The 20,175-nt window shown below is 41.2% G+C and overlaps 1 protein-coding gene across 1 annotated transcript in view; it reads right to left on the bottom strand.

The window, feature by feature from the left end:
* ltk (leukocyte receptor tyrosine kinase) overlaps positions 1–20,175 on the bottom strand; it is a 64,544-nt gene that overhangs the window by 23,126 nt on the left and 21,243 nt on the right. Inside the window, exons 2-11 of the mRNA XM_040041688.1 lie at positions 11,598–11,690; positions 10,017–10,163; positions 9,517–9,745; positions 6,612–6,745; positions 5,892–6,029; positions 3,112–3,261; positions 1,979–2,079; positions 1,677–1,837; positions 1,212–1,306; positions 186–257 (exon numbers count right to left, since the gene is read on the bottom strand). Of these exons, the coding sequence (XP_039897622.1) occupies positions 186–257; positions 1,212–1,306; positions 1,677–1,837; positions 1,979–2,079; positions 3,112–3,261; positions 5,892–6,029; positions 6,612–6,745; positions 9,517–9,745; positions 10,017–10,163; positions 11,598–11,690 (1,320 nt within the window). The remainder of the gene's footprint in view (positions 1–185; positions 258–1,211; positions 1,307–1,676; positions 1,838–1,978; positions 2,080–3,111; positions 3,262–5,891; positions 6,030–6,611; positions 6,746–9,516; positions 9,746–10,016; positions 10,164–11,597; positions 11,691–20,175) is intronic.

The raw sequence follows: 20,175 nt of genomic DNA, 5'->3' as shown, positions 1-20,175 counted from the left end.
AGGAGCTGGCATGTGATTGCCGAACACAGGCTGGATTAAAAGCTTCTGGTTAGCTGTGATGAGTAAACAATTGACCACCTGGTATGCAAATTGTGCAAACAGAATGGATTAAAGATGACACAGTAGACTGGGACACTTCAGAAATTCACACGCTATACAAGATAACTGCTGGAGCTGTGCACTACCTGAGGCCAAAGGCTCTGGAAGGGGGCTTAAGAAATCTTCAAAGTCGGTCGCGGGCAGCAGAAAGTTGAGATCTGATGGAGGGGAGGGGAAGCCAGAGTAAAGGTAAAGGCAGGGGAAGAAAAAAAAAGAGAGGAGTCACAGTCACTCATCTGGATTTCACCTGATTATGAACTATATTTAGAATGAAAGTGGCACAGATTTCCTGAGAACAGGGCTACACCATGAAAACCTTTCTATCTCGGCAGTGTTTACCCACTGTGGAGCGTACAGACACGGGATTCTTGTCCGTTTATTGGTGGTAAAGGTTGTACGCTCCTCATTGCCAAGCCCTTAGGCAACAAGAGCCGTTAAGGTCTTATAACCCTCTCGAACACAACAAGATCCCCGCATAGAGTGAGATCATAAATGTGATGGGCAGACTCATTATTCTGAATTATTGCTTTCTAAATTTACTCTAGAAACCTGATTTAAAGCCGAAGTCAGTTAGAAAATGTTCCGTCCTCGCCCAACTGCAGAAGCGCAACAGACAACTGCGCCTCCCTGGAGGCTTCAAACCATATTTCTCCTAAATCCCGCCGAAACAAAAACAGACCTTTTCATGTCTTTGTTATTAGCGTAGCACCATAGTGGCTTGTAAAAGTCTGCTCTCTACTTTGAGAATTAAAAGCTGAAGTGCAACAACACGGGAGCAGGAATGTTGGCACACACTGCTGTCGTACTGCGGCGCTACATTTGCAGCAAATCATGAAACGTCGGTTACCCACATGTCTCAGCCAATCAACTAAACGGGGCATCAAACGAATAGCTGAGGGCCGCTGTGGTGCTGAACAAAACACAGCAGTTGGGGAGGTCTCTCTGTGCTCCTCCCAAGCTCAACCGCAGTTTGATTTCATAAAGTGCACCGATCATTATGAAAGCAAAGACTAAATATGCGGTAAAGCAAGACAAATGTGTGTTTTAGCCCTTGAGAACTTTTAAAGAAATCTGTATTGGCTTTACTTAATGGTTGTGTGATCTTAGCTTACCTGACTGGAAGCAGGCTGCTCCAAGTGCGATGTCATCTAGAGCAACGTCAGCATTGGAGCCTTGTCCCCACACAGCTGTCACTTTAACACGAAACCTGGAGCAATCGGAGAATTACAGTTGTCTTTTCTTATGAAAAAGCAGCAGGATTTCAATCCCAGTGAGTGTACTTAAACTCTTCAGAGTAAAGTAGGAGTGAAATCTCTTTTATTATGAGCACTAAATCTGATTACACATTCTTTAGATGAAAGGAGCAATTTTCCTTTTCTTATCACTGACCTAAAGCATGTACTCATCCCTAAGCTCCACTATCTCTGACAGGGGAAAACAAAGGAGAAAATGAAACTTTATGGAGCTCCATGGGAAAAAGAGGTGAGTAAACCTCAACGACACATCATCCCTTTAACACACGAGAGATCAGCCTTTATTCTTTCATCCCTCCCCCTGTTTGTTTTCCTCTTATGTACCCGTGATGAAGGTCAGTCAGTTCCAGGGCAACCGGTTCCCAGTTATCTTCGGCTTGACCATTCCTCTCCCAAACCGGTACCGTGGCGACGGTCCCGTTTTCCTCTATAGCCACTTGCAACGAGCCATTAAAATGACCACGCAGGTACAGAGAGAAATGCATCTACACCAACAGAGATGAAGATCATTAAGATTTTTGGTGAGATATTTAGTATGATTTGAACTCCCCCACACAGACACAGACAAGACAATCAAACATGCTTAAATTGAATAATTCAACTACTACGTCAGGCGAGTAACTGACCTGGCAAGCAACAGAAGAGACTGGACGAGGGAATGCAGAGCTCTGAACGAACGCTTCTTTATGTGAATTACTCTCTCTGACAGGGAGAAACAAGAAGTGCCCTAGGGGAAGACAATAAATGTAACACATTTACCAGGTTATGTGATTTAGCTAGTTAGTTAGTTAGATTTTTGAGCCGAACCCACATCAATCTTTCTTATTGATCAACATAAACCAGCAGCTTATAAAAGTAATGACTTTTATGGAGACGCAAATTGGCCATAGACGCGAGGCAGATAAAGTACTTAAAGCTAAAATAATAAAGTGCTGTATGAATGTGGGGTTAAAATGTGACTTGTAGACTAAAGCGCATTGAGGTTAACAGAGCTGTAAATGTAATGCAATGCTCTGCTAGTCTCAATGAATGCCGGACACTAATTTGCTTTCTAAATGACTTGTGTACAGCCACAAGATGGTCAGCTGACATTTCAGTCAACCTGAATAGAGCATATTAACTACCAGTTACAATTACATCTTTTATTTCATCTTCTGCTGGCAATCCTGCTTTCATCCTCTTTCGACATGCAAAAAAACCTCCTGCAGTGTTTTACATTTGCCTGACAAACGAAAGCTCCACAGTTCAATCCTGGGAAGAAACTTACACCCCTTGGGGTTGCTTCAAGAGCATCCAGCGTAAAAATGTTGCCAGATCAAATACGTGGCGCTACCTGCTGCGGCAAGCCCTCGTGAATAAGGAGTAGCACCCGTCAGGTCTTTCTGACAAGCATACATATGCTTTAAAGTTACACTGCGAACTAGAAATGACCTGACAACGCTTCTCAGACAATGCAGCAATAGCGGTTTTATTGTTTTTACTTACTGAACATCAAAACAAGCATTCTCGTCATTGGCTGTGTATTAAAAAAGAGTAAATGCAAAAATCCTGTTTGCAACAAAGGAAAATTAAGAAGTTTTGACACAAGGAAATGTGAGCTTCAAAAACAAATGAGGGTATTTTCCCATCACTCCACACCGCAATAATTCATCGGAACTGGAGGAGATTCACCAGAGGAAGAGTAATTAAATTAGGGCATAATTCACATGTGCTGTGCACACACACGCACACACATTCACACACACATGCAGACACAAACCTTGTGTGCGCTGCAGAGCGAAACCCTGCATGTCTTTTCTCTTCGTGAGCTCATCTCCTGCAACTCTCCTCCAGCCCGAGTGCTGGTTGGACATAGACCAACCACATGAATCCCCGTCAAACGAACAGTATGAGCCAAAGGGGAGAGCATCTGGGAAGGAAGCAGATTATCATCATACTTCAAAAAGACAGAAACCACAGCTGCTAAAAAGTCCATCTCCTACCCCGGATTCCTCGTCTTTCAGACGAGAATTATATTTTGAAAGAAATCATCCGAGCACAAATTATACGGAGGATGTTTTTCTTCACGCGAAAGTCGCGCGTGTGTGTGTGTTTTCTTCTGTCACTCTCCACACTTTGCACTACACGTGTACTGCGACACATTTCAGATCAGAGCACTGCGATTACTCCCAGACCTTTTAGGATGTGTTTTTTTCAGTTTCACCTTCAAAGTGAAAATGTTGTCCAACAACTCCAAAACATAGTGACTCTTATCAGTTTTGGGGGCTTGCAAATACTTCACTGCGTCAACATATACTGCTCAAAAAAATTACTTCTTTGAGAAGATGCCACATTGTTTGAAATGAAAATTCTTATCTTACAGAGGGTTGAAATAACAGAAACCCTGAAAATCTAGATAAAAAAACGATGCAGCAGGCTTGTCCATTTTCCTGATATTCCATTGCTGCAACTCAAGATATTACTTAGTAATTTGTATGGCCTACAGGTGCTTGTGTGCATGACTGACATCCTAATGAGACGACTCATGGTGTCCTGGGGGATCTCCCATCAGATCTGGACCAGGGCATCGCTGAGTTGCTGGAACAGTCTGAGGTGCACCATGAACTAGTAGGAATCCACTGCAACAGCACAGGATCTGACAGAAGGTGCTGTTGCCTAACCGATCTGAGGTCTGTGTCTCCCTCCATGGATACGTTTCCCCAAACCATCACTGACCCACCACCAAACTGCTTGTGCTGAATGATGTTAAAAGCAGCTTAATGTTCTCCACAGGTCAACCTGCTCTCATCTATGAAAAGCACAGGGCAGCAATGGCCTTCAGGCCACCATCATGAAGTCTGTTTCTGATTGTTTGGTCAGAAGCATTCACACCAATAATCTTCTCATCCTGTTCTTTCTTACATAAAGGAGCAGATACTGGTTGTCCTGGTGGATTAAAGTCTTTGTACGACCCCCTCCTGCTCTCCTAGAATAGCTGTCTGTCTCCTAGGATACCTCAATGCTCTTGGAGATACCCTACCTGTGCAACCTCTGTAGGGTCCAGGTATTGCCTCATGCTACCAGTAGTGACACTGACCCTGGCCAAATGGAAAAACAATCAGAAAAGATGAGGAGGGAAAAAATGCCAGTGACCTCCACCTGTAAAACCATTCCTGTTTTGTTGCCTGTTGTTAATTTCATTAATACCAGAGGAGCTGAAACTGATTAACGATCCCCCCCCCTGCTGCCTAACTGACCAGATCAATATCTCAGGAGTTGAACTGGCGTTCCTTCATATCTGAGGTAATGTATTTTGCTGAAAAGCTAGGACATGAATCACTTGTTGCATAAAATGCACAGCACACATGCAGGCTATCCTTTGATAGTCAGCATGTGTAGGTTTAACCACCAAGAAGTATGAGGTCAAATAATCAATTTAAAACATATGTGTAGGCATATCTTTGAGCTTTTTAGGTACCTTGTGATAAGGTTATTTTTATGCTATGGAAGCTTCCCCGACTCCACCTTTGTCCTTGATGCAGACGGGAGATCGGTGTAATTCTTCTCCTCTCAAGCATGTATTTAATTGTGAAAGAAGCCAGAATACAGAGAGAGCTGTTTCCAGTTTTTGTGCTAAAATAGACAAAACATGTAAGCCACCTCTCTATAGAACCCACAGAGATTAAATTGATACCGATGTTTGCACATGAAAGTGGTTAAGACACCCGTGTGCTCGTTGAAGAAATTACATCTCCGCTGTGGCCTTTCCCCCCAGCGTTTCACAGCTCAAGTGCTTTAAATAACCCTGACTATATCGATTTTACTGACTGAAGCGTTTTGCCTTTTCAGTGTCTCGGAGAGTTTTTTCTTTGCACACAGTGATTGATGTTATAAAAAAGAGAAAGAGGTAACTTGTTAGATTGTGATGTGAGAGGAACTGAAAGGTAATGACTGATGCTTTTTTGTGCATGTTTTTTTTCAATAGGATAATAAATCTGCAAAGGGTTTATCATATTATCTGAAATCTTTGATGTAGACAGAGAAGAGAGCTTTGAAAAGAGAACAGCCAATTGGATTCCTGACACTACATTTTACTGCTAATTAGGAAAAAACACACTAGGCGGTGAAAGCGTTTAATGCAAATTATCCGAGGAAGAGGATCTGCACTCGGGTTTCAGACTTTAAACACCCCACATATTACTTATTCTCTACACTTTAAATTTATTGTGTAAAGGCCCTTGGCATGGAATAATCTTGTGCCTTTGGTGAAAGGATTAACAATTTATCATGGACTTAAATTTTATACAGCTAATGCAAATGGATTACAGCTTGCCAATAGCTCGCTGACTGCTTCAGGACTGCGCAACAGTACGCTGGCCTGATATAACTCCCGATGTGCACAAACTGAAGCAGTCACACGTGTTTTCCTGCTCATAATGCTGTCGCTATAAGAATCGGTCAGATGCTGCAGATGAAATCGAATCAAATACATCATCATAAAAGCTCTGCTGCACTCTGTGTGATTTTATTTAAAAAAAAACAACAAAAACAAAATCTCACCACAGATGAAGCCCTCGTCTTCTCCATAAGGACAGTCCGTGTGGAAGTTACACACTTGGCTCGTGGCGATGCAGTCTCCTGAGTGGTTGCAGTGGAAAGATTCCTCACAAATGGGACTCATTTCACCGAAATGGTGTTCTGCAAAGGAGACAACCACACAGCAACTGTAACAACGTACGAAGCAGATTTAGAGGCCCGGTGAGTTAGGATGAGCGACGAGGCAGCTTTTACAGGAAGGTCGGTTGATTCTGCGGAGGGGCTTTTCTTGACTCGCTGCTCTATACCGTAGAGACTTGAAAAATGTGAAACCACTGAGCTAAAAAGGTTCAAGAAATCTGCAAAACAGACCAGGCATCTTTTGCCTGTTTGCAAATTGACCGCAAATCATGAGCTTTTTAATTTTCCTGACACCAGAGCATTTTTGTGTGCTGACATTCACTTGCAAAACATGCATGAGACAAAAAAAGGAAACCTAAACACGTTTTGAGTGAATCAGTTTTCATAAGCAACCTTAACTGTGATCTGTAGAGAGAAAAGTTCTCCTGTAGCAGCTGTGGAAACGTTAAAACGCGAGTATGTGCTACTGTGAAAGTACCTCAGGTTTTAAAATAAAGTTTACAGCTGGTTCCTTTTATCTGGTCTGTGCGGTCGTAGGTGCTTATCACAGGAAATGACCATGAGCATCTGGTTTGAAAGCTCTTAACGACCCGATAAACTCACCTGATTCGCAGTTTATGAACTCCAGCGAGTCCAGAGCCACAGTGGCTTCTCTCTCACACGAAGTGTAGAGCAGGGTCACCTGAAAGGGTCCAGCCACCCAGCCAATCGGAACTCCAAAAATCTGCCACTCAGGCCTGCATTAAGCAATCACACAGAAACAAAATCAATCGAATTTCTCACATAAGCAGCAGCCCTGGGCCTTGTACTATGAAGCGAACTCAACATACCCGGGGTATCTCTCCAATATTGCCCTAGCATCAGCAATTTGGGTAGCGTCAGCAAACTCTGGTTTTCCCCTCTGGGTTCACATGAAAGTAGTTGCTTTGGCAACAGCCAATAAGTATACTGGCAGCAGAGGGGCTGAGTTTACAAAGGATCCAGAAAGTATAAGATTACAAGAATTTAAAGAGGTTGGACTCATAATACAGACCGATGCTCATCAGAGAAACACAAAAACATCAGCCCCTCTTACTTTCGACGTGCAGAGGTTTGAGGAGTGGTGACACGATTTAGGTGATTCATTTATACCTGCTAATCTCTTACTTGGAGCATAACCTGTAAGTCACCATGGTGATTTACCCCAGGAAGAAATGAACCACCTTCATAATACAATAACCTCCGTGCTAACCCTGAAGTTCATTCAAAGTACACACTTCTGAACTTTTGTGGACCTTACCTGACGAAGGTGCACGTGAGAACCAAAGATCTCACACAGTTAGAGCTCACATCAAAATGTCAGCTCACCAGTGCAAACTACACGTATTATCCAGCTGCAGTGATTTGTAATGATGGGAGAAAGCGCAGGTAATAGACTGGTGCATTCATAGCTAGTGGTGATCTCGCTGTGACCTGCCTCCAGCATGCTCTACTCAGACATCATCTTCACCTAAACCAAAAAGACTCTTTCCATTAGTGAGGTGAAAACTGTTTCCTGCTGTGCGCTACATTTGAAGACAACTGCGGACCACGTCCTGACTTGACTCTCCCCCACGTCTTCCAGAGTTCACATGTGAAAACAGCTACATGTGTATCTTTTTTTTTCTAACTCTAATTTTTGGCTTTTATAGTTACATTAAAAAGAAGCGCATTAAAAGTAAAACAAGTAAAGGTTAAAACAAGAGTATCTTCACTTTCTTGCCTTCTTTATGCAACATTACTGCCAAGATGATTTATTTTGTATAAAAGCCTGCACTGCAGTTTCTACAGTCAAGTTTGCATTTGTTATATGTTCTGCTAAAGCCCTCTGCATTCTCTGAAATAAAGAACCTTTGTAATGTATGAAAACTGAAGCTGAATATTAAAATCCTTCACCTGCACCCTCTTCTCATTTCTCACCATAGTGTTTTACTAAATAATTTGAGCCTTCTTCCATCTGTCATTTATTGGCACATTTCCACTACTGCTGCCATTATCAACCATGGGAACCGCACTCCTCCATGAGCACGTGTTCCACGTAACAAAAGTACCAAACATGTCGCTATTATTCAGCATAATCCATCTGTCACCTTGTCATAAGTCCAACCTGATTGTGTTTTCACAAAGCTGGCCCACAGCTGTGTGATTATAGGTGGCGTAATAAAGCAAAGCAAATCCTGCTACCTGGGACATGTGACAGCACCCAAGATTTACCTCACACGTCACAAATCCTGCTCTCCATTTCTAAAAATACATCCATGCTACGTAGCGCCAACTGCCTATCGTATACGCAAACTAGACTCTTTTCACCACGAAAGCTGTTTAGAGATCAGTGCCCGGAAATTATGTTTGACCATTGAAACTTTTGCCTCTGCAGTGCTGCCCGATCTCCTCTGGTGTGACAAAACAGTGATCCCTCATCTATGTTTTCATTCAGAGAAAGCAGGAGGTGGTGAGCAAAGTTTGTACTGATGTGATCAGAAGAAGTTGCAATGTTTCCAACACACACGGTGGCAAATGGTGATTAAGTAGGACGCTGTGTCGACAAGTCTAACTCCTGTTAACGCATTCACACCACCTGGTCACCAGTTTGCTCCTCACACGATGCACAACCTTGAGTCTTGGAAACTTTGGACTACGTCAAGTTCTCATCACGAGGATTGTTTCTCCACACGAAATCCAGGCCTGCGGACGTTCAAGGTGAATAGGAAAATCACAGACCGCACACTGCGAGTGATTAAAAATGGCAGCAGCGATCAAAGTGGTTTTGAAAGAGAGATTAGCCTAATTCTAAGTGGTACGGGTTTTTTTTTTTTTGCTTATTTGTCTGTCCCAAGTACACAAAACTTTTTGACAACACCTCATACAGCCCGATGTCAACTCCTGTGACCATTCAGTCTCTATTTATGCACTTAACAAAATTGCGCCATATGTCAATACGCATGACATCCCACACAACGCACAACACACACTGAACTACTTCACTGAAAGATGAAGCCTGTTGGATGGTAACTGTGCTTTAAATGAAGAGTGTGTCCAGACATTGTATCTGCAGATTTTGTTGGATGAATAGCCAGCTTAATAAATAAAGTCACTGTGTGTGAGTGTGTGTGCTTGTGACTCATAATGGAATTGCACAGCCCATTACTGCGCAGCCACTAACAAACCCAATGTACAAACTTATTGCATATGCCAATCCATCCTCCTCTGTCCTAACCAATTATATGTAACTTCATTTCCAGCCTGCTTCTAGTCTCAGGAATGCTTTTAGCTGTTCTAAAGATAGTTGTGCTTCAGCATTAGATCAATAGGAAATATCTGTCCGTGTTTCCCAAACAACACAATTCTACAGTTTGCCTTAGATGGTAGGCAGGAAACATTTTTCTTACATAACTTTAGTAAGACAGAAGTGTGCCTTCTGTTTTTTATTTTTTCAGTGAAGAGGACTGGTTGTGTTGCACAATAACAAAAGGTGAGTGTGTTCGCTGACCTGCGGTCGTCTCCTCCCCTGTGGTGCAGCATCTCCGAGTGAACGTCTGAATCTGGTTGAGCAGGCTTGATCAGCAGTGTGAGGTTCCCCACCACGGGGCCGGCCTCATACACAGCCACCTGAAGCAGGCAGTCCATGCTGCTTTTTGGCAATACTGGGCTCATTAAGTGGTAGTCACATTTCCCAGAGGCCTCAGCTTCAGGTGACGGGGTTAAAAGAAGGAAGTGTCCTAAGGTAATAAAACAAAGTGGAAAATTCATGGTTGACTATTTTATAGCAGCCTCATAACACTGTCTAATGCTTTAGCGTTATGACAAATTCTGGATTAGGGTATATTTGAATATATGAAGCACAGAGTGAAAGAAAATGTCAAGTGAGAAGCAACGTTTTCACACAGTAGCTCAAAGACTCTTCTAAACATATTTGACAGAAGAAAGAGGAACACTGTGTATCAGAGCACACTGATTTAGCTGCTCCTCTGTGAGTCTCTGCACTCTTACCATCAGACCTTCTCTCTGAGTTGTCAGTTGCAGGCATCATCCCAGCCTTTGTACTCTGTGGTTGCTGTGGCGACACCAATAACCAGTCACTTCGGCTGCTGTTCGATAAAGTCCAGAGACACGGTGACTCAAAATCACAGGAGGGAACTGCAACACATGAAACAACAAAGATGAAAACTCAATTTTTAAAAAAAGAGTCCATCAAATTGTGTAGATTATTTGTTGTTGTTTTTTTAATGTTTTTGTCTGAATGTGTAATTACTGTATCGATTTAAAAATGCACTGATTTGATTACAGCTCCAAGCTAACAAATATACTGAAATATAAACATAAAACATGCAAAACAGCCCCAAATCTAAGAACTGAAAAAGTGTATATTTCTCACGTTATCTTTATCCCACTATGTATAAAATCTTGAAACAAACTGATTCTGTATTAAAGAAAAAAACAACTTGTCCGCAAAACTTCACAGTAAATAAACAGCATCTGCGATTTCACAAAAAAAGCCTCCAAACTCATTTATATGAATGCCTGAGTGGGGATGAGTAACACCATATGTTTTTTTAGGCTTTTTTTGGGGGGGGGGGGGGTTGGGGGGGCGGTGGTGAGTGGAAATATGAGAAATGTGTTTCTTTATTATCTCGAGACCAGAAAAATCCCAACAGAACTAAAGAAAAAAGTTAGGATGCAACTCCTCCAGTGATGCTTCTCTCTGAAAATATCTCTCTTTAATATAAAAAAGTAATAAAACGCAAATTCCAAACACAGAAAGGATAGACAAAACTAAACAGGAAAAACTGTGCCTGAGAAAATGAAAAGCTGTGAAGGATATATATTTTAAAAAAGCCACAACATTTAAAAAAAAATTGTATAAAATGTCAGCTCAAGGCCTTTAGTTCCACTAAATCAAATTTAAATCCAAAATCTGTTTAAAAGTCAAACAGACAGAGCCTTTGACTGATTTTATGTCTGTCTGTGGGGGGGTTGATGAACAGGAAGGGGACGGAGGAGACGTTCAAGACATCATGTGACAACTGGAGAGGAAACTGCCTTAACCACTAATATGGCAGCAAGCCAGGGGAATTAGGAATCCCTCCTGGGATAAAGCACAGAATTATTAACTAATTATTTCATATTAACCCACATTCATTTCTTTAAACCAGATAAAAGAGTAGCCTTCCTCTGATCACAAATGATGTAAAAATGTTGCTTTTTCACAGGCATCAACATGCTACTTGTGCTCCTGGCAACTGAAAATCTAACAGTGGAGTGTTGTTACATCTCGAGTGATGCTTGCACTTGAAATTCAAAATGGGTAGTTTTGTCTCAAAAATCCAGTTTTTCAGGGATAATTCCCAATGTAGTCATCTTTGACAGATGCCAGTCCTTTTGATCCTCTGCCTGCACGACAAACTACTCAGGTTCTTAATTTAACCATGCTTTCCAGTCAAAGAAATATTCATGTAGATGCATGCAATGAGTGTAAGAAAAGCAATAAAAACAACCCAGGTGATAACTGGAATACAGATTTTCAATTTGTGTCAAATCATCAACACATCAGTATTCTAGATGCAAACTCACAGTGGCTGTCATTGTCCAGGGGATGAGGAAGAAACTCATCTGGGAAGTCTTCGTCCAGAAATCGGTCAAAAAGGGCGTGGCAGGTACTGCTCACTAATGACGGAGACAAACAGGTTTTATTAGTTCGAGATGTCATACAAGCATTTCACTGTCTTCAGTCGCTCTAGTAAACTGCAGCCATCAGAACCTCTTTAACTCTTCATGGCAAAAATTCAACAAGGTGTTGGAAACAGTCCTCAGAGAGTTTGGTCCATATCGACACGACAACATCTCACAGCTGCTGTAGATTTTGTCGGCTGCACATCCATGGTGCAAAACTTTCCATCACATCCCAGAGGCTACTGGACTGAGATCTGGTTACTGTAGTTCTTAGTGCTTAGTTAGTAATAAAGGACCAAACCTGTGCCAAACTGTACAGAGAGAAATTCCCTAACACCATTACATCATGACCATTGATACAAGGCAGGGTTTATCTATGCTTTCACATTTACGCACATCCTCAGACCAGGCAAGACTTTTCCAATCCTCTGTTGCCAAATTTTGGTGAGCCCATGGGAATTGTAGCCTCTGTTCCCTGTCTTTAGCAAGCAGGAGTGGCACCTGGTCTTTTGATATGGTCACCTTGATTGATTTGATTGATTTTCCCATTGATTTGAGATACTGTTGCCTTCCTGTCAGCTTGAGGCAGTCTGGCTTTTCAACTCTAACCTTAGGTAACAAAAAGGCATTTTCACCCAAAGAACTACTGCTTACTTGATATTTTCCTCCTCTCGGAGCATCCTTTGTACTGTAAACCTGACATGCCTAAATCTATTAAGTTGCTGTGATTGGCAGGTGTACCTAACAAAGTTGCTAGGCAGTGTATCTTTTTGTTTTGATAAACAGAATCAATAATTTTCATGGATGAGTCAAAGAGAAACACTCAGATTTAGTATGAATAGCTGAAATACAGGAGGTTTACAGCAGCGTCTACCAATAAACCATGCTGCTGCAAACAAGACGAAACAAAGTGTAACACTGTTAAGAAAAACAGCAAAGTGGTCGTCTGAATCCAGGCTGTGGAAACCTAAAAACTAGTATGACGCATAATTGCCCTGAGTTTCCACTGCTGCCTCGTTAGCGCCGCAACAAAAGTGCTACAAAACTAACACCAGAATTTTCAGGTGTGAAAACATATTGTTAGCATGAAGTTTCACATGAATTAGAGGACTTTACATGTCAAGACGAAAAACGAAAGCAATTACCAACTGGCCCTTTCCCAGCTTAACTTTTATTTTATTTGATTCCTTATTTTTTTGGCATCTGTCTGAGACCTTTAATAAAACAAAGTGGGGTTCTGGCAGCACTTCACATACAAGCAAGAGTCATGGAAAGGAATAAAACTGCTGCGATACAGTAACTTGAACAGTAAACCAACGCTTTTAGATACACAAGCCTTGAATCCATGAAAAAAACAGCAGTAATTTCTGCTATGCAAGAAACTCCACACACTGGAAATTCTTCCAGCATGTGGCACTTTCTGCAGCTCATTGTGAAACCAACCTCTCAGTCTATTAGATGTAGCTGAGTCAAAATGTTTTTACTGTCCCCCGTTTAATTCCATCCCTTTCAAAGACAGCTTGCCTTGAGGCTTAAATGCTCACACAACCACCAAAATATAATATTTTTTATCTTTTTCTCCTCGTAGATAAACTCTTACATGAATGGAAATATACATACAGAAATAGCATTCACTGCTTCGCAGCAACAATCAACAGACATGCTCTTATTTTGGAGACGCAAGCTGAAAGAAAAAGTCACATTCAACGTATTAACTAGCATGACGAGTGGACAATGAGGGAGATGATAACATCTTAGAGGGTCACAACTCAAATGTTGCAATGGCTCCTGAACAGTGGCGTTACTGTTATCTGATGCCTGCAGGGCAAAGTCAAAAAAGCCAAGCAGGACAAATTCAATAGCTGAAATTGCTGTTTACTGAAAGCGGTTAGTGATGCTAATGATGAGGAGGTGAGGGGTCGTGCCTATGAATGGCAGCCTTGCTATTTATTGATAATTATGGAATAACAGCTGCTATGGATAGTCCCGAGCACGGAAACAGGAAAAATTAAACTGTAGGAAAAAACAGAAAAGGATTCAGCCAAAAGAAGAAAAAAAAAATTAACCCGCTATTATTAACATAAGCTTGGGAATCCCCCAAGAATCCAACCTTTTTATTTTACTCCCTCCAACTCCTTTCTTATCTTGTCCAGTATGGATTTAAAAGATAAAGAACAAAAGAAAATACAAATTAAAAAAAAACACCCAAACACTCTCTTTTAAGCTAGAAAGGAAATGAAAGAATTACTGAACTATCTGCATCATCATCAGCCGGCAGCGAGTTTCTTTGATGACAATCCAAAACCCCGACTACACTGTTACTGCACCAAGGCCTTTGAGGAGAGTGTAACTTTTAAAAGCTGTCAGCTCAGTTGAAAGCAAAGCCTGCCCTTGTTAGTTTCTCTATCAAGGTACTGTGGAGTCGGAAAACTGCTGTGCGTTGTAGTTTAGCTAAGTTCAAGGACGGGGCTTTGTAGTGGAAGCTGCAGATCTGAACAGCTCAATAGAAAAGGCAGCAAACTAGCAGGGGCCTCTTTGCCACCAGTTTGCTGTCTCTCCGTCACTCAGCAGAAGTGAAACCATTAAGAGTGAGCTTTTGTTTAAAAGCAAGATCAGCCAGAATCAAAGGAACTTATCATCAGGCCACAGAGCAGCGGCCTGATGATAAGGTGGATAACCTGGCCTCCATCTCCTTACCCATCTCCTGCTCTGTCATCCATCGCATACGCTGGCCTCTCAGAGGATTTGCTTTGCACCACCAGGAAATGTGTGACAACAACAACAACAACATCTGGGCCTGCCTAGAAAGCTTTTTTTTTAAAATGTACGTGTGAATATTGGCTGCTTGTCAAGTCAATAAAACTCCAAAATTGCAGCTTCAGAAGGACTCGGAGCAATTTTCTAATGAGCAGACCATAAATTATACAGTTTTTATCTTCAAGGCTAGTTTCTGAGTGCTGAAAGCTATTTGTTACATCAGCCTCGGCACTTGGATAAACACATTCGCTCTCCATGTGCTCATGAAAGTGGCATGCTGTAAATGCCTGAGCTAAATTAAGCTAAGCAAGGGTACAACCAGAGCACTGCCTGATGCTATTTACACGCTCGCTCCTGGATTTTCTTTCTCTACCTGTGCCTAAATCATCACATCACCTGACTTAGGGCATTTCTCACTCTCTCTAATGAGTTTTGTAGTTTTGCAGCAAATTTTGCTTCCAGACCAACAAATTAATCATCAATCAATTATGTTGAAAAAGTTTTTTTTTCACTTTTGGTGTTATTTAGATGCCACCTTCCGTTTTCACCATGATTAGGGTCTACTGGTCATTTTCACTTAACTCACAAATAATGCTGAAAATAAAGTTTGCATTATTACGGGTGTGGACGTTTCGAGTTACAGGTTGGTGCCATAATGGTATAAAACATGGACGTAGTTTCCAGGTCAGAAAAATCATGCCAGTGTACAAGTACCTTGAACCTGCATTCTACCTGAAGGCCACCAGATGGCGATAGCTGTGGTCTAAAGCAGCGGTCGCCAACCCCCGGGCCTCGGACCGGTACAGGTCTGTGAGTCATTTGGTACCGGGCCATGAGAGTTGAGGCTCGGGTGTGAAATTTATGGTTTTCAGGGTTTTCATCGGTTTTTATAGTTCTTTTTTTAAATCGTTTTTATCGTTAACTCGGTTTCCCTGGGTCTTTTCCCGTGTGTTCTGAATAAATCCTCCTTTTTTTTGGTACCAGTACTGTTTTTTTGGTTTTTTTTGTATTTATCCGTGACACCTTAAAAGCCAGTCTGTGAAAATATTGTCGGACATAAACCGGTCCGTGGCGCAAAAAAAGTTGGGGACCGCTGGTCTAAAGGAAAACAACTTCAACTCTTTATTATTAAGTGTTTATTGGCTCAGTCACTCTTTTAAGTGTGTTTAGTAAATCTTGGTAATGTTATATTTAACAATAGAGGATTATCTGTGGTATGAAACCACACACTCACTAGCTAACAATTTAGCAATCTTAAGTTGTTAGCCAGTGGGTGCATGGTTTCATGGTCATACTCGCCCTCTTTGTCGCCTCTGTTTTATTGCAGCCAAGATGGCGATGGCATTAACACTCTTGCTGAGGCTTCAACAGGACTTCAGAAACCAGTGGCTGATGTCACAGTAGCTACGACCACTTTCTATTTTGTCTGTGGTTGGTGCCTGCCAGACTTGTCTACTAGGCATCACCTTAGCTAATTTGAGCATTTGAGGAGCATTTTTTTATAAAACAAACAATGTAATTACATGTCAAATGATATGTAGCTAGTGCACTTAATGGGCTTAAGAGCCAATGTGAAGAAGTTTTCTAAATCTGGTGAGTGAAATTCAGATATTTATTTGTGGGTTTGCGCTAATGGCTACACTTTGCTATCAAACCCCATTGTAGTTAGCTGATAACTTAGTATTCCCACTTCTCATTCAATAAATCTAGCTCCAATAACTCAACGTAGCAACAACAGTAATGCAGCAATGGGTGACATCCCAGATGTGTGTGTTTTTTTACGATCTATATATCTGAGAAAACCAATAAAGGGAACAAAAGTGGAAAGAATAATATCTGCTTAAAGTTTTATTGTAAGCCATCCAGTAGTTCCTACAGATATTCTTAAAGAGATATGTGTACTATTTAAGTAAGACCTGATTAGGTGGATTTATACCTCCTTTAAAACAGCACTAGAGCTCAGTGGGACATGACACAGTTCTGCACAGCTCTCACACCTGGTAAAAAATAAAAAAATGAGTGTGGAAACATTAAGTACCTACAATTCATCTCCTTGCGCATTATGCAGAATCATCCTTTGTAGGAAGAAGCGTCATCTCTCCACACTCGCCTAATAAAGTCCTTAACCTCTCAAATCTCTTATTCGCTACCAGGCCTTTATCCTTCATTCCCAAGATACATGACAGCTGAACTGGCTATAGACAGAGCCACGATCTATAATTGAAATGAAAGTTCAGCATTTCAGAAGTTCAGAAGTGAAGACAGATGGTGGTTTAGAAGGAGATTAATCAAAAAGGAATAAAATATGGAACTAATATTGTTCTGATATGGAAAAAAATACAAGCCCCACCTCCCCACCCCCAGAAAAAACAATATTAGATCTTAATGTTTTGTCTTATTAGGATTTTATGTCCCACACTACAATTTATTCACCAAAGTGAACCATGCTTTTGCATTTTTCTCACACAAAATGTTGCTTGATGCATATTTCATTTTTTTTTTCAGTTTCAAAACAGGCCACTTAGATGAGGAATTAATTTCATAATGAGATGAGAACAAAATTAAAATTGACCATTCTATTCATTTTCTATATGGACGATAAAGAGAGAACTTCAAAGGTAATGCCTCACATGAAATTCACATAATAAAAGTCCTCAAGTCTACCCCTGTCCTTGTTAGCATCACTATCATGTGCATTTTAACCATTGTAATTGCTTTCAAGTGTGCAGTTTTGAGCAAAGTGGTCTCAGAACTATGCATTTTATTTATGAGGATGTCAAAGAAAAGGGAGAAAATGAGCCAAATACACTGTAATAAAAAAAACCAGCAACTACTCACATTGCCTATTCTTGTAGTGCTTCCTTTCAAGTTAAGAAGTACGATTAAATCACAAAACCAAATCCAGAAGCAGAAGTGTGCGAAGAAAAAATAAAATCAATGAAGTGGCTGGAGATCCTTCTTACTTAACTGGGGATGGGGGCAACATTTCTGGGAGATAATGATGAAACATTGACAGTAAAGTGACGTAAAACCGACTGTAAAATTACATCATTAGTTAGAGACTGGATTCATGGAAGTCATTTAGCAGAGTACATACACGTGTGAGTGGGGGGATGTTATGCTTTCACATGCAGTGACTCATTTCCAATTGATTTTAGTGGAGCAATTTATAGTCTGTTCTCTGGGTTATTATTGTTGGTGGAACGTAAAATGGAAAAGTGTAAAGCGCATGGTCAGCCAAGGCTAATTGGTGCATGTGAATGGCAAAGGCTGGCACATGTGACTGGAACCCGTGTAAGAGCTATGGCGGCACAGAGTGGTGAAAACCAAAATGCTGTATATGATAAAAAGCAACAAAACACACAGTTTATTACATATTTAAAAAGCAGAGCTTCAGAACTACACCACGGAGAGATAGAAGAAAGTGCCCTGTCGCCATTTGGATGTCTGGGTGAATACAAGTCAATTCCCTTTACTGGCTCGCTCAAAAAGAAAAAGCTCAGGAAGTATTCAAGATATTGACTGGGCCTCCAATTTCCCCAGATCTCAATGAAATCGAGCATTTTTGGGATGTGCTGTGGAAACAAATCTTATCATCGAGGCCTCGTTTCAAAACTTAGAGGATCTGCTGCAAATGTTTTGGTGCGTGACCTCACAGGGGACACTCCGAGGGCTCAGACAGTCCATATCTTGAAGGATCCAGGGCAATTTCAAGCAGGTGGTTTTAATGTTGCCGCTGATTGGTGTACGTCCATACAGTACATTGCTTTTAATTAGTTATGACTCATGGTGCAGTTGAGATGATATCGTTTTGGAGTGGGGTTCTTTTGGCTGGCGCTTTGTCAGAAAAGTATCAGAAAAGGAGAGAAAAGGAAAATGTCATAAATGAGTTTGAGCGAACTCAGAACAGCTATCAAAACAATACAAAGTACAAAACAACAGGAATAGGCTTTGTCAGGAGAAAAAATAGTCTGACATTTTGGGAAAAAGAGGAGGTTGATAATTCCTGGATAGCCAGCATGACTCTGATACAAGGTAAAGGTTAAAAAACTTAATGTGCCGGTTTGTCTTTTAATCACTTTTACTGCCATTAATAAAAATCTAAAAGCTGAACGGCTCAAAGATATTTAAAACCTAACATGGGCTTTAGTTTATATTAAATTTCAGGTAAAGAAATCTGCATCGACCTTAGGGGAGAGGAAAGAGAAAATGGAACGAAACTACACAGGAAATAAACGAATAAGTAGAAGGATGTGTCAGCTGAAGACTGCAAGGGGAGCTAACTAATTATAGTGTGTGAGGAGAAAGAGAAAAGACAGTGCTGTGTTATTTCTGCATTTCACTTTTTGGCACTTTGCCCTTTATTGAATAGTTGCAGCAGAGATGGTCAGGAAAAGAGCAGGACAGTGACAAACAACTCTTTTCTTCAGTGCTGCATTAAGCTTGACGCAGCTACAGTTTTGCAGAATATTACAGAAGGGCACAACGATCCTGTTTGATGCTAAAGGGTTTTCCCAAAGGTCTACTGGCAGAGAGTAGAAATAAAAAAAAAGAAACCCAATTTACTATCATGTTTATGAGGAAATGTCTGGATAGTTCAACTTAAGAAATTACACTTACTGTATGTTTTACCAAAAAAAAAAAAAAAAGGTTTGTCGGTTCAAAGAAATGATTCATAGTGCTTGATAGAAATACTGCAAGCTGGTGTTAAAATAGAAGTCATCTCTAGACGAACAACCTTCATAGTTTCGATGTTTCAGACAAAAACATAAAATAAATCCAACCATCCATCCGCTCTCTTGCCCACTTGTTCAGACGGGTTTGTGGGGGCACTGGAGCCGATCCCGGCTGCCACTGGATTAGATTCGGTGTGCACCCTGGACTGCTCACCAGTCCATCACAGAGCTAACACAGAGACTCGCCCTTACATCCGTGCCAATTAACCTGACCTGCATGTCAAGTTAATTGGACTGTATGAGGAGGCCAGAGCACCCAGACAAAATGGACACAGGCAAAGGGAGAACATGCACACTCCACAGACAAAGGCGCCAGCCATCAAATAAATCTGCTGTGTTAAAGCGTATTGAAGACAGAAAAGGGGCAAAGGAGTTTTCCATGAGTTTTGTATTCCTCCCTCAGATCTACCAAATGGAGCCATTACCCTCTCCTCTGATCTACAATACGGGACTTAGACGCAGATTATACAGGAAAAAGCACTTATTTAGAATTGGAGAGCGCTGGGAGAAATCCGGCTTCAGGGCTTGCAGCTCTAAAGGCTGTTCGGCAGAAAGCTTTCTTTCCTTTTGTTGTATTCAGTTTTCAGTCACCACTTGCCTAGATTCAGCTAAACAGTAATTGGTTAGGTTAAGGGCAAGATTGTGGTTTGAGTTAAAATATAGAGAGCATGTCTGGTCAATACCCCTCATGGAAAACTCTTCCCACACATGGCTCCTGAAAGCGTCCTTGTTATTCCGATATCACGGCGATTTGTCACATTTTCTTTAATGTCAGTTACTTCTGTTGTCATGGAGCTAAAACTAATGTCCATCTGCATCATGCTTTTCTCCTGAGATAACTCTTCTGCCGAGGCCACGCTCTGTGTCGGTAGTCAGGAGGAAGCTGAATGTCATGGAACTTAGAGAAAAGGTCGTCTTCTTCATCTTCAACAAGAGAAGTAAGTACGTTTTGGTGCAATGGGAATCAAAACTGCAAAATGTGTTTT

This window comes from Simochromis diagramma, unplaced genomic scaffold (assembly GCF_900408965.1).
Source record: "Simochromis diagramma unplaced genomic scaffold, fSimDia1.1 OVJJ01000304.1, whole genome shotgun sequence".
Taxonomy (NCBI): Eukaryota; Metazoa; Chordata; class Actinopteri; order Cichliformes; family Cichlidae; genus Simochromis; species Simochromis diagramma.
The sequence above is the reverse complement of the archived record's forward strand: the minus strand, read 5'-3'. Positions and strand labels throughout refer to the sequence as shown.